Here is a 15,210-nt window from a genome sequence, read left to right as displayed (position 1 = left end):
ACCATGAGTCAATGCATTCCTTCTTTCCTCTCTCTTGTTTTAGTAAAATAAGCTCCCTTATCTTTTAAGCTTTACTTCCTGAAATGATCAGCCCAACATGCTCCCTTGAGGAAGGCTGAAATATAAATTAAACAGCAGTACATGGAAAGAAATAACTGTCTTCTTTGAAAAATGTCACACTAAATTCTAATGAATATTTAAAATACTTACGATTCCTTATTTACATTTATCTTAGAAATCTTTCAAAATTTTAGGTGGCTCTTTAATTACTCTCTCCCTATCACCCCAGAAAAAAGGGTATTTGCCACAAATATTTGAGCGCCTATTATGCCCCCAGGCACTTAACTAAGTACTTTTAATATATCAGTGAAGGAAATAAAGATCCCAGCCTTCAAAGAGCTTACATTTTAACTGGTAGAAACAATGAGCAATGAATATCTACTCAAATTTTATAACCTACCATTAGGTGATGAGTGCTATAAAACAAAGTCGATGAGGATAAAGGGGTGAGAGTAGGGATGTAGGAAGAAGAGGAAGGACGCAGTATTAAAGATAGGGATGATGAGAGTCTTCCTTGAGAAGTTAATTTCCCAGCAAGAATTTAGGAGGTAAACTGATCTCCATGACCTAATCTTTCTGGACCCATTTTCCTTTCTTCTGTAAATCATTCATCTTTTTCCATCTTCGGGGAAAGGAGAATTTACAGTGCAAAGGAGTAGCATGCAAAAGACTTAATTTCAGGCAATATGGTCAATGAAGCTACTAGAAAGGCTTTCTCAGTGTGTCTCAATTCTCAATATTACTGTTCTTCTAGCTTCTGGGCAAATTTATATTTGCTCAGGCTTTATGCTATCAAATGGTTTAGCCTCTGAAAGGTGCGGAGATTATGGTAATAACCATCTCTCAGATACATCTTGAAAATAGATATTTTTCGAGGGAAGCTTCAACAGGCACCCTTCTGACATTACACTCTTCCTTCACTCCTCTTGGAGGTATTTGTTTTTTTTGTTGTTTTGTTTTTCACTAGCTACTTAAAACCACAGAGGGTGACCAGCAAAGAAAAGCTGGGAAGTAAGCTAATATTCAGATTACATAAACAATTTCTATAATTCAAGTAACATTAGATCACCTCATTCTCCATAAGTTTCTAGCTTTTTTTCTTAAAAGCAAAAGTAAAGGATGTGTCACATATATAGATAGAACATTTCTAACAATATTTAAGGTTTATCTTCTTGACAGTTTCTTTGCTGCTTAAATTACCCGAATTCAGCCAAAGTACATTAACCAAATTTTCTAGATTTTCAGAATACATCTTCTGAGAACTAACTTTGTTTAAATTGTTGCATACACAAAGCAAGTATGTAATTCCCTGTTATTTAAATTATACTTAGTTTACATGTGAAAAAAACCCCACAGGTTGCTCTGAGAAACAATCTTAAATTTTCTCAAGAATGAAAAATTTGGGACATGCTTTTTTTTTGCCAGTAACTTTCAGATGACAGCAAATATATGAAACCAGAAGTAAACTGGATTGGAATATATTCAATAGTGCTCATATATCAAATGGCAACCAAGAGAACTATTATCATCTTATATCCGAGTTTGTGTTATTATATCCTGCTGCTTCTTACTATGTTAAGTATCTCTTAGATTACCCAAAAGAATACAGCTTTTCCTTCTTTCCAAATAGTATCGCTTGCAGTAGTTTGTGTTACCTTTACCTATATACTCAAGAACTGTATTTAGGCTAAGCATTACATCTTGCACTTGGTGCATTATTCGATAAAAGAAGTCAGCAGAAGGGAAGACATATTGAGAGATTTATTTTTAAAGTGGCTTAAATGAGGTTGGATGAAGTGGGAAAAAGAAAAAGGCACTTTCTTTGGTTAACAAGTAAACCTAGATGGAGAGAAACCCATCTGGTTTCATCTGTACCATAAGTCATAGTGTTTTCTCACAAAGCACGCAAAAGCAGCAGCTGAGCTATTTCCATACGCGGTTGCACTAAGCCTGGGCCAGTTCACCTCTCAATATTTCCGTTTCTTCATCTGTGAAATAGAGGAACAGCAGTACTTACCTGGAGTCCTGTTGGTTGGCAGATTTAGTCTACCTAACGGGCTTAGAATAGTTTTCCCACCCACTAAATGCCCAATACAGCCAACCTGCAATAGTCTAGTTGTTGAAGAAGAGGAAGGAGGAGGGGCAAGAGGAGGAAGAGAAGGAAAGAAATGACAATCAGATATTGGGAATTTGTATTCACCATCAAAAGAGTCAAACTAAAGGTGCACTTAATTTGTTCATTTGATGGTAAATTCTCTTAATTCAAGTAGCCAAGAACAAACAAATCCTGTCTCCCCTAAGAACTTTTATTTTTTTAAGATTTTATTTATTTATTTAAGAGAGAGAGAGAGAGAGAGAGAGAATGAGAGGGAAGGTCAGAGGGAGAAGGAGACTCCCCGCCAAGCAGGGAGCCCAATGCCAAACTCAATCCTGGGACTCTGGGATCATGACCTGAGCTGAAGGCAGGCAGCCATTTAACCAACTGAACCACCCAGGTGCCCTTCCCTAAGCACTTTTAAAAAATAAAGACCAAGCTTTCACCTGAAGATGGAATAAGAAACCATCATACTCCATGTATTTGTGGCCACAATAAGTGTTTAAAAATTAGGTAGGAGTGCATGAACAATTTTCCTAGTAGCAATTTCCTACTTACTTTTAATGATGGCTATTTGTTGGGATTTAAACTCATCATTTATTTACACTAATTACCATTCCCCAGAAGAGCAATAGGTATTTTTACGGTGATGTTCTGTGGTTTTGGCTTTTGAATTTTGCTTTCTTAATCACTGATGCCAAGCCCAAGTGCTAGAATAGAACACGTGCTCAATTAATGGACGAATGTTTTAAAAGGCGTGAATGCATTAATTAAACCCATTTCCCTCACATGTTTCTTAAACCGCCTACTAAAAATCAAACAATCAAACATGACTGGCAAAAGTGAGCAGTTTGTTTTCAAACTACTATTTAATTTTTATTTTTTATTTATTTTAAAGATCTTATTTATTTGACACAGAGAGTGGTCACACACACAGGGAGCAGCAAGCAGAGGGAGAAGGAGAAGCAAGCTCCACCGAACAGGGGAGCCCGACACGGGGCTCAGTCCCAGGACGCTGGGATCATGACCTGAACCAAAGGCCAAGGCTTAACAGACTGAGCCACCCAGGCACCCACTATTTAATTTTTAAAGACTAGGTACATGATTCGTCATAAATATCCATTTAGCATTTCTCATAACTCAATAATTGAGATAATGCTTAACTGTGAAATGTGAATGTACAAAAAATGGAATTCATATTCTGACACTGAATTCCTGCTGTTATATACTTTTCAGAAAAGTTCAGTATACTAGAAGGTTCTGACTTTTCAGTAAAGAGGTTTTCTGTAGAAGTATGAAAGTATGTGTTAGTAGACCCTGAATACAGGCATCTTAAAAATAAAGTCCCAAAACAGGGTCTGATCTCAGGAGGAAAAGGTCAGCACACATCAAACAATCAACCTGACCAATTGTCTTTAGAAACCATTATCTCAGAACAAGTTTAATTCAAAGTCAGAACGTAGATGTCATCTTGACAATAAACCCCAAGATGGTCTATTTCAGTGTACTGGAAGGACATCATAAATGCTGAGTTGTTTCCAACCAGTACTAAAATTAAAAGCCCCTGCTTATAAAACAGAGATAACTATATATAATACCTAAAAAGTTAAAAATTCACGTTTTTTTTTTTTCCTGAGTGCTTGTAAAGTATTAATGACCCCTCAATTTTCAGTAATGGGTTTCCACTAAGTCTGAATCTGCAAAGGAGAAACTGGATTGAGGCAGCTGCAGAGGGGAGAAGCAAGGGGGAGAGACTGGCCCTTTAAATGCAGGGACACCAGCTTCCTGCTTGGAGTCTCTTTCAGTTAATAAAGGTCCCTCCTTAAGCCAATGTGTCTACTCATCCAAGTACGGTAAATAGTAACAATAAATGCTGTCAAGAGTGACACAGACTGAAGCAAAGTGACATCACTCTAGATACATAATTGCATTTTTTTTTCTTGATACAGGTGGCCAGCCACAAGGGTCTCATCAGTAACTGCCTGAGTTCTGAAGACACATCCATAAACATCTCCTGCGAACCATTTTCAGTAGCTTCATCAGACAAATGAATGCACTTAGATCTGTGTGTGTGCACTTCATCGTGAACTCACCTTGTGTGCCCGCTGAGTCACAGTTCTTCTAAAAATAAATAGGTTGCTCAAAATTTCTGAGGCTCTGGTTTTCTTTAGCATATGTGCTAGTTGGTGGTGGATAAAAACCACCTCTAAAAATGTCACAGCCAAAATCACCTGTCTGTGTGCTTGAAAAGCCCAGGGAAACAAAAACAAAAATGAGTAGTGCTAATACACATGCAATTGCCCAGGCCCATGGTAAACTGGCTGCCTTGGGAAGGGTCAGAGGTCCTTCTCTTTAGAGGAAAGCACATAATAAGATCATTGCAAGCCTACCTCCGTTCAGGTTCCTGCTGTGATCATTAGATTAACAGCTGAGTGATTTGAAACAGGGTTTTAAAGTCATGAAGCTTTAGCTCCCTTACATACAAAATGAGGACAATGAAACAATTCTATTTTCTCTGGTGTTTGTGAGGATTAAGTGAGACAATGAGTATAAAGCACATTTCAATCCTGGGGACTGTGGCTGAGGAACTCTATGGTAAGTGTGTGGTATATAAGAGCTGTTACATTTAAAACTGAATGACATGATGATCATTCTCATCAGGTTTTTAGATTTAATTTCAGTATTACATATTACAAACACTTATCTACAGTTTATAACACTAACTTCAAACAGCACCATTATCTACCCAGCTTTTAGATACCTGCTAAAGGATTCAGTCTTGTCCTGAATCCAGTTCAATAGCTGGTTCTGGTATATGAAATTGGTCATTCAACAGTAGTGTTTCTTTCTTTCTTTTTTTTTTTTTTTTAAGATTATTTATTTATTTGAGAGAGAGAAAAAGAGAGAGAGAGAGAGAGAGAGAGAATGAGAGAAAGAAAGCAAGCATGAGAGGGGAGAAAGTCAGAAGGAGAAGCAGACTGCCCACCAAGCAGGGAGCCTGATGTGGGACTCGATCCTGAGACTCCATGATCGTAACCTGAGCTGAAGGCAGTTGCTTAACCAACTGAGCCACCCAGGTGCCCCCAACAATAGTGTTTCCAATATTTTATTATATCCATACACATAGGGAGATGACACAAAAGAACTCTGACTCTTCCAGAGGAGATCCCATTATATACTGCTCTATCTCCTGCTTTTGCTATAAAAAAAAAAAAAAAGAGTCCATTTCAACAGTTTATATTGTTAAATAGTGGTTATAAATGTCATCACTCTGACATAATAAATCCTGGTTACAGAAAAAAAATCTGTGAATGTGCATGTGTTCTACTCCCTGGAAATTAAAAAAGTGAAGGATTTTTTAATATATGTATGATATTTTATATATTAAAATATATTTTATATATAGACACACACACACATAATATATAAACATATACACATATACACATGGGGGAAAAAGAGAGTGAACGAGAAGAAGAAAAAGGCAACAATATACCAGGCTCTTTTCTAGGTAACTGTTACAAAGGCTAGAATCTACTAAGACAAAACAAACATTAATGAATATAGAAATATGTAATTATAAACCCTGGTAGGTATTATGAAGAAAAACTACAGTTTCGGAGGTGAGAGAAACTTTCCCTTAGGAAGTCACATTTGTTTTTCCATCTCAAAGCTGAGACACATTTCCATTTCTGGGTAGGGGATGGGGAGGGTGAAGAGAAGGAAAATCTGCTAAGCACAGGTGTTCTCCTGATACATAAAATTCAAAGTCTTCAGGACTGAAAACTAGCCCACGAGGCTGGTGTGCTGAGAGAAAGCAGGGTACGTGGACTGAAATGAAAGGTCTCCATGTTTGAGTGATCTGAAAATTGATCACAAAGCATTTTGATTAAGCAACAATTTAGTATTTCTTGATTTGACAAAAAATGGCAAGGAGATCAGAATACACAATAGATCTAAAACCACAATAACAAAGAGGTATAAAAAATACTTCCAAATATTTGCCTTTTACCTGGAATAGAGACTTCTTTAACCTCAGTATTTTTTGACAGGAAAATTTTTTTAAAAGGTGCTCCACTTTACTGGACAAAAAAAAAAAACATTTTCCCACAGTTTCCTCTTTAATGAACAATGAGGCAAAGAAGCAGATGGAAAAGCTGCAAGTACTCATGTCTTCTGAGTTGTCACTCTCTGAATTGGGCCAGTTCTACTGATTTCTTAAGGCGTGTTTTCCTGTTAATGTCTACATGCTATCGACTCATAACTATTGCTTTCCAACACACTGAGGAGAAACATGTGCTCAAGTCCCTTATCCTGCAGAGAGGCAAGAGAGTGGAAAGGATGTTGTTCTTTGTGAACAGTAGCAATGTCTCGTTAACATTACCCACAGCTATGTCCAAACAGATCAAAAGGAAGAAGAATACAGATGTTCTAATTTTTCCTCTGGCTCTGATATTAATGAGCAAAGCTTCTTCTCTCAAATACCTAATTAAATAATGTTTCTATGATTTTTTTTTTCAATTCTCAAAACAAAGACCTAGCTTGATTTCAGGGGGATACTTCGAATCATCAAAGAAAAACCCTGAGATCAGGCTATGACCTATGCTATCACCTATGTATCATGTTGCTCACCAGGCATGGTCCAGGTTTAGGGAGAGTCCTATGTGAAGAGCTCACTGGCAGATACATGAAGGGGTTTACACATAGACATCTACTTCTTCCTCTAAGAATAACTTCAAATGCTAGTGAGCTTATCAATCTACCTATTTTTATCTGTATATTATTTCTTTAATTTGGACTGAGGATGTTTCTGGGTATGACCGTTAATATGATTTCATTTTTGTATGTGTATTACAATAGCTCCTATGTCTATCTTAAAAGAAGCATTTCTAACCTTTGGCACCAGAAGACCAGGGTTGGAGTCCTGACCTTTTAGCTTCCTGTATATAATCCCTAGGACAGTCCTTTAACCTCTTGGAAACTCAGCTTTATCATCAAAAACAAACAAACAAGAAACAATATTGTACTCCCTTATATGTGGAATCTACAAAGGACAAACTCAGAGAAACGGAAGTGGTAGCTACCTGGGGATGGGGGTAGGCGAAATGGGGAGCTGTTGTGCAAAGGCTAATATACCCAGTTATAAGATTAACAAGTTCATTATAACTAATAACACTGTATCATATACTTAAATGTTGCAAGAGAGTAGATCTTAAATGTTCTTACCACAAAAAGGAAATGGTAACTGCATGATGAAAGTGGTAGCTAATACTATGGTAGCAATCACTTCACACTTAATAAATGTATCTAATCAACACATCTTACACCTTAAACCCACACAATGTTGTGTGTCAATTATATAGCAATAAAGCAGGAAAAAAGTTGACCTGGAAAAGTCTTTCAGAGTCCTGGGATCTAGCCCCCATCAGGCTCCTTGCTCAGTAGGAGCCTGCTCTCCCTCTGCCTACTGCTCTCCCTGCTAGTGCGTCTGCTCTCTCTTTCTCTCTCTCTTTCTCTCTCGCTATCTCTCTCCCTGTAAAACAAGACAATAAACTCTTTAAAAAATAAAATAAAATAAATAAAATAAGGCAAAGCACAGTGCCTTATTTTGCTTGTTTTAATTCATTTTTTAATAAAATGTATAGGAGGAGCATTTGCTACATTTTCAAACAATAAATAGGGATTAGGGGAGAGGGGACTAGAAAAACATAATGTCAGATTGATTCCAAAGTGGAACCAGCGTCACGAAAGTAACAATTTTCCCATAATCTGCAGAATGGAGAGGGTGGGTGCGACAGTCAGACCCAGAAACCCAGTCATGAGGCTGTTGGAGAAGCACAAAAGAAAGTGCTAAGAGCCAGAATAAAAGAAGAGGAGAGTCTAGGGGCACTTCAAATTCAAAGAACTGGTACCAGTTGTACAGAATGGACAAAAGAGAAAAATCAATGAAAATGACCAGGAAGTTACTACTTATCCTAGAGTGATAAAGGAACATTTAGTCTCTTACACCTCCATGAGCTACTATTGCTTAAAGGAGAATGTCCAATCTTTCAAAGGAGCTGGGGAAGAAAAAAGTCAAAAAATTTTGGTTCTAGAGTGAAATTAATAGCTACCATTTATTAAGCAGTTACTTTTCAAAAACCGTGTTAAGCATTTTTGGACATTTTTCAATATTTTATAACAACTCTATACAACAGGAATTATGTTTTCCTTACTCCCAGAGGCTCAGAAAATTTAGGGAATTTGGAAAAGTCACATTACTAGCTTATAGCAAAGCACTTGCCTATATGAACCATAACAATCTGTGATTAGCATATTCAACAGATACATTAATTTCAAAACTGAAGATCAGCTTGTTTCTATGCTTGAGTTATGAGCAGTAATCTTTCCACGTCTGTGTTATAGGCAGAACAAAACAAGAAAAAATAAGACAAAAATATCCTAACAACTCTTAAAAGAGTTAGTAATATGGTAAGATTTTATTTAAAGGCAGGGAGTATATCTTACTTTTCTACCCTCAGGGTTTAAAACTACACTATGCTCATTAAAAGTAAACTTAACTAGAGGGATGCCTGGGTAGCTCAGTTGGTTAAGCTATTGCCTTCAGCTCAGGTCATGATCCCAGGGTCCTGGGATCTAGTCCAGCATCGGGCTCCTTGCTCAGTGGGGAACCTGCTTCTCTCCGCCTCTGCCTGCCACTCTGCCTGCTTGTGCTCTCTCTATCTCTTTGACAAATTAATAAATAACATCTTTTGAAAAAAAATTTAAAAAATAAAAATAAGCTTAACTAGAGAATGAAAAAAGAAATAAATCAATGAAGGAAAAGGTACGCCGCCTGTTGTTGGTAAATCAGATAAAACCATACTAAACATATATGAATTCTTTATTCAAGAAGGATGATTGACAACCTTCTAGAGGAATTTGCTCCAACACACAGAGTTTGGAGCACACAAACACAACTAATAGTGTGATTATATCACTTTCAAATCTCATACTAAAATTTTGATCCAATTATTTATCTCGTACTTTTTAGTAAGACAAAGAAGGGCTAAGCTACATATTGTACAGAACTATGGAGTTTCAAATCTATTTTTAATTTGTTCCTTGGCCTGCTCAACTCAAAGCAAAATAATTAGTTTTTAGGAAGGTACTGTGTTTTTTTTTATAAACTTTATTCATGTTAGATTTTTTTTCAAATTTTTTAATCTATTTTTATGTTTCAGGGAAGCTAAACCAATCTAAAACTGAATCCATTAATTTGATACAATGATTAATTTCATCAGGGATGGTGGAAGAATGACAGATATGATTAAATCAAGTAGTTAGGTGTTTTTCTAATATCAATAACCTGACTTCATGTCTTCTCTGAAATTACTGATTTTTTTTCATCATCTTTCGACCATGGCTTCTAAAAGGACCATCTGAAAACTGAAAAGAAACCAACAAAACAAGATTTTAAGTAGATTCAGAGGTCTCTTTCTTTTTCATATGTATTGGTGGTTTGATCAGAGATAGTAAACTACAGCCCATGGATTAAATCCAGTCCATTGCCCAGATTGTCTGATCTGAGAGCAAAGAATCATTTTTACATTTTAGATGTTCACATTTTAACAGTTATGTCCATACCTACATAATTTCCTCCATATTGACTTTTGACCGGCAGCACCTGGATTATTTACTATCTGGACTTTTAAGAGAATGTTTGCTGATGCTTAGTCTAGACATTTTTTTTTTCTTAAAAGGAGGAATTTGTGAAATGGTTATATTATTGGTAAGAGTGTAAGTGGATACAGAGTTTACAATGAAGCATTTTTGGCTCCTACCACTTAGCATTTGTTGCCTAGAATCTGTTACTTAGGATTTTATTTGTCATTAAATGTTTGGCATCCTTTCTCATGAAGAATGGATGGCCATTTCCTACTAAACCAAAAAAAAAAAAAAAAAAGTGTTATATTAAGTTTTATAAATATCAATTTACATAGTTTCTCACAGACCAAAAAAGGAAGATAGAGACATTTGGTGCTTATCGAGACCAAAAAGAAAAGAAAAATATTACACATTTAGTTTTTCATAAAAGATTAAAACAGAAAGTATACTGCATATTGAACCATTGGTCATAAAGGTCATGATCCTTCCTTCCTGGAGCAGAGGAAGAAATTGAAAGGAGGCATCAGAATCTTCCAAGGAACATTTTCAAATTAGCTCCTCCAAATTCTCCTCTCCTGCCCCTATGCAATGAACATCTCTTTGCTGTGCTAAGGGAATGCTTTTCCAAGGAGTGCAAAGTAACCCGTCAGGGGTACTGAGGGGTTGGGAACCAATGCGCTGCTTTAATCCCTCTCAACACAGAAAATTGAGCAATGTTCTCTATCCCAGATCTATCCCAGATTGTCCATGGTACCCAAGAAAATAAGGGCTCCAACAGAAGGGACACTCAGGCAAAAAAGGATCAAAGTTAACACCTGCATTCCAACACTGGTTTAACTATAATAGTATTCCCCTTGCTGGGGTACATAATTGTTGCAGGGGTACAAATAAAAAAGACTCATATGATTTGTTTCATTTTACCAGAAAAAAAGATTTTTAATGATTCGAGTTATTAAGACTTGAACAGATTAAGACTACTATTCAAAAATACTTAGAGATAAATTAATAAGTTAAACCAGATTGATATTTAATTAAAAATTAATATGGTTTTTAAAAAGTAGAATGTAACAACATTCTTAGCCTACTCTGACAGAGTTAAGTTCTCACACCACTGGTATTTGAGTATTTTTTGGTATTTTGACCTTCTCTGGGGAAAATCTAGCCAATACAAACAAACCACTTGATAATTTAATTTTTGAAAATTTCTGATACATTTCTCTATAAAGTATAATTTTTCATCTTAGTATTTAACCATGATTTAAGTTGATAATGGGTGGCACATACACTCTAAATTTGGTTAAAGCACATAATAACTATTTAGCCATAATAACTATCTTTTATTGTGCTCTCAAAATTTCAGATATATTGTCATAGCATATTCATCCAGAAATTTGGGGATTTCTACATTACAGATGAGAAAACATGTGGGAGATACACAGAATGTTTTCATAAATTCACAAAGTGGCTTAAAGATAATCCCATACTTAAATTACACTGCCCCAAATCTTGCTTTTGACATCTGCCTTCTCTTTAACTCTAACGAGCAAAATAAAAATTATGAAGGTATTAATAAAGCAAACAGATTCAAATCCCAAAGTAAGCTTTAGTGCCTGAATGCTCATTTGATTCAATCCATAATTTCCAAATCCCCACTTCTTTTTATTATATGTTGATATGTCCTGTGGGTAAGATAAATGGCTCATGGAACATGAAACCAGGCTCAACCATACAGACCCAAGGAAGGGAAAGTCGCATTCTAGTGCTTAATATTTAATCCGGCCATCTCCATGGAAACAGACATTTAAAAGAAAACATTGTCATGTAACTGCATAATAAGACTTTTTAGAATTGATTGCCAACAATTGCAATGTATTTAGCAAAAAAAAAAAAAATTGCCTGAAACACCACCTACTTGATAAAACAAATGAAATCAGTGAGGTCAGGAAATGAAAGTAAAGAATAACAACGTGCTCTCCTCAGTCCACTCAGGTAATCACTTCCTCTCCCTCCATTTCAATGTGACAGATTGTCGTTCCCCTATGAAAACCCATATATATGGTTTTGGTATAACTAGTTGGTTGTGCTATCTATACAAGTTCAATGCAAATTTCGCCAGAGTAAGAGAAGAAAAAGAGAGAGAATTTCCTTAGACCGAAATGTTCAACCTGCCCGCGGAGAGGACCCATCATTCCAACAGGCTTTAAGTCTCAGATGTCTGTTGTATTTCCGTCCACGTCCAAAGTCCTGCCAGTGCTAGACTAAAACTAAGATGCTCTCCTGCAAAGAAGCCTTGTAGAAGCCAAAAAAAGGGGAGGGGTAGATTTTGAGAAAATGAAAGAAAAAAAATTCCAATTTTACTTTATTTCAAGTGAGTAAATGCACTTGATTCAGTAGCTCAAGAAATCATCTCAAGAGAAGCGACGTTTAGCGCATTAAAAAGGCTTAACTATTTTATGTGTCTGCGAGGTGTGTAAATTCTAAACGACCCAAGGTTTCCTGTTTGTTTCTAAGGCCTCGGGCTCTTTGCACGTCGCGGAGGCCTTAGTGGTCCCCGGGGCCCCTTTCCGCGTGGGAGTCTCCCGGCTTGCAGAAGCTCGGAGCCGCCGCCCGGGCGCTGGCAGAGCGTTCCCACGCTCAGGCCGGGTCGGGAGGCCGCGGTGACCCCAGGGGCTCCTTCCCGGGGTTCGCCCTCAGGGCCCCGCCCCGGCCGCCCCTCCTCCCCAGGTCCCGGCTCCGGAGCGTGGGAGCGCAGCTGCAGCCGGGAGCGGCAGGCGGAGGCATCTCCAAGGATGCGCGCCTGAGACCCAGGCAGGAAGTGGAGGATGCAGTGAGGCGCTGGGGACATCGCGGGGGCCGCCCCGGGATGCCCCCCACCCCACCCCACCTCGCGCGCGCACACGCGCGCGCACACACACACGCACGCACACGCAGCGCGCGTCGCCAGAGCGGGGCCCAAGCTAGAGGGGCCCGTCACTTACTTGATGTCTTCCCACACCTCCGGCCCGTAATTGCGGATCACCAGCAGCTCCAGCGCGTGATTCACAAATCCGTACTGCAGGGACAGGAGAGACCTGAGTGTCAGGGACCAGCGGTAGGTGGGAAGGGGTTCGGGGGCGAGGCAGCAGCACCAGCCGCCACAACTCTGGTTTAACCTTGTCCCCTGGCCCCTGGCTCCGCTCTGTTCGGGGTACTCGGTGCTGAAGAGAGGCATCAGAGACGCCACACCTCCACCCCAATAAAAGGCAGATCCTCTCCGCCACCGTCCGCCCCATCGCCGTGCCACCTTCTTACCCCTCCGCACACCTGTCACCGCTCCGAGGCAGGAGGGTGGGGGGTTGGGGGTGGGAGGGGGTATCCCGGCAAGTGTGGCAAAGGGGACGCGAACCCGGCGCTCCCCCCGCCATTGGCTCTCAGCCACACACACCAGTGGGGTCCGTCTGAGCCGAAAATGCCCCGCGCCTCAGCCGCAAGACCCCTTCCGGAGCCTGGGAAGTCTCGGCACGGTGCCGAGCGGTGGACCCTCCGCTGAGGAGCAAAGGCAATGACCGCCCCCGTCGCGACCCCCAGCGTTCCCAAATCCCTTCTCAGAACACAGGCAAGACCGCGAGACTGCTCCCGCGACCCGCGGTGCGATCCTCCTGCCCCCGCGCCAAGCTCGGGTGGCTCGGCCGGTTCCTTAGGGCAACCAGACCGGGCACAGCGTGAGGTTCCCAGCCTAACCCGACTGGAGACACTCACCATGGTGTCTGCGACCCGAGCCGAGGAGGCAGCTCCCACGCAGACGCACGGCCGAAGGGACCCGGGTGGCGGCTGCAGCAGCGACAGCGCAACAGGACCGCGGCGGCAGCATAGAGCTGGAAGCCGCGCAGCCGCCTAGGCCCGCCCTGATTGCCACCTCTTCGCAGCCAATGGGGAGTCGAGCCGCTGGAGGCCGGTCGTTGCCTCCCAGTTTTCAACCAGTCAGCAATAGAGGAGGGAATTCGGATGCTCTCTGCGCTGCTGCGCTCCAGTGCCTTCCAGCCCCCGCCCCAGTGACAAGGCTTTCATTTGAGGCCATTACATGACGACGGAGAAGCCCCAGTCTTGCTTCTTGCATGAATTCTGGGGGAGGAAGAATGCAGCTGTTGGTGTCTCATCAAATGCATTCTTACCCAAAGATCTGCCTTCATGGGTAGCAAAAACTAAGGATGAGTGTGTGTGTGTGTGTGTGTGTGTGTGTGTGTGTTGCAAGGATGAGTGTGTGTCTGTGTGTATTGCAACAGACAAGCCCTAAAAGACTAGGCCCTCATGGTCAGCATCCTCATGTTCATCGTCCTCTTGCAGATAAACATTTCCTTTGTGGCTTGATTCCTCAACAGCTTTTGGCAAACTGAAAACTAGTAGTACTGAGCTTAACACATATTACTTATACTTAATGAGACTAGTTGAGTGAGCCAGCTAAAGTATTCAGCTTGATAAGTGTAATAATACAGTTTGGTGAGCAGCCTGTCAACCCCAACTTTGTCCTTCCCTACAAGATTCAGTGATCTGTGCTTTTTCCTGGTGAGACGTCTGACCCTGTACCATAGAGAAGAGCCATGGGAGTTTTTAACTGCCCAGAAGAGACTTCCTTTCCCCCTTCCCAGAGATTAACAGATGAACTGGAAAACAAAACAAAACAAAGTGAGCAATAATCTTTTCAGTAATCTATCTCCCAGTCTACATTCTACCAGGCACTTAGGTTCCTTACTGCTCTGAGCCCCACCACAGGGAAAAGATGAGAGGAACAGGAGCTTTCTGTTGATTAAAACTCTGCTTGAGGTGCATGGATATGGTTAAATAGTATTAGGTACAAAATGAGGAAGAGAAAGAAGCATTGCTACTAGGTTGCCAGCCTCAAGTGGACCTGAGAAGCCAGGATAGTATTCTGTAATGTGAAGAGTTTACTGTGAGAAAAATTTCAATATGGTAGAAAAAATGTCAAAGCAAGAAAACGGGTGCTGGCATTGATACCCAGAGACCTATACTGAAGTGTGACTGATAAAGAAATAATATATAAAAAATAAAACAACAACAAATAACTTATTAAAAAAACTAACTTTATCAATGATGATCAAATAAGTTAGAGTCATACAATGGGATACTTCACACAATAAATAAAATATTAAACCTTAATTTATTATTAACTATTAATTTTTAACCATTAAAATGGCCTATTACTCTCTATAACTCTGAAAAAGATAGATACATAACAATACAGAAAAAAACATATTATTAAATAAACAAATGATACATGAATGTAATGACCCTAGATTTTTTTCATGGTTATATAGGATAAAATGCTATTTGGGTAGTAAGACCACACACACACACACACACACACACACATTGTCTTGAGTATAACCTTGGGAAATGCATAGGAAAATTTC

The 15,210-nt window shown here is 39.6% G+C and overlaps 1 protein-coding gene across 1 annotated transcript in view; it reads right to left on the bottom strand.

Moving 5' to 3' along the window:
• The window catches only part of GUCY1B1 (guanylate cyclase 1 soluble subunit beta 1), a 48,055-nt gene extending 34,360 nt beyond the window's left edge, over window positions 1-13,695 (bottom strand). The window contains exons 1-2 of the mRNA XM_059173826.1: window positions 13,541-13,695; window positions 12,781-12,854 (exon numbers count right to left, since the gene is read on the bottom strand). Coding sequence (XP_059029809.1) covers window positions 12,781-12,854; window positions 13,541-13,543 — 77 coding nt within the window. The 5' untranslated portion in view covers window positions 13,544-13,695. The remainder of the gene's footprint in view (window positions 1-12,780; window positions 12,855-13,540) is intronic.
• Between the last annotated feature and the right edge of the window lie 1,515 nt (window positions 13,696-15,210).

The sequence above is a fragment of the Mustela lutreola genome, chromosome 1, assembly GCF_030435805.1.
Source record: "Mustela lutreola isolate mMusLut2 chromosome 1, mMusLut2.pri, whole genome shotgun sequence".
Taxonomy (NCBI): Eukaryota; Metazoa; Chordata; class Mammalia; order Carnivora; family Mustelidae; genus Mustela; species Mustela lutreola.
The sequence above is the reverse complement of the archived record's forward strand: the minus strand, read 5'-3'. Positions and strand labels throughout refer to the sequence as shown.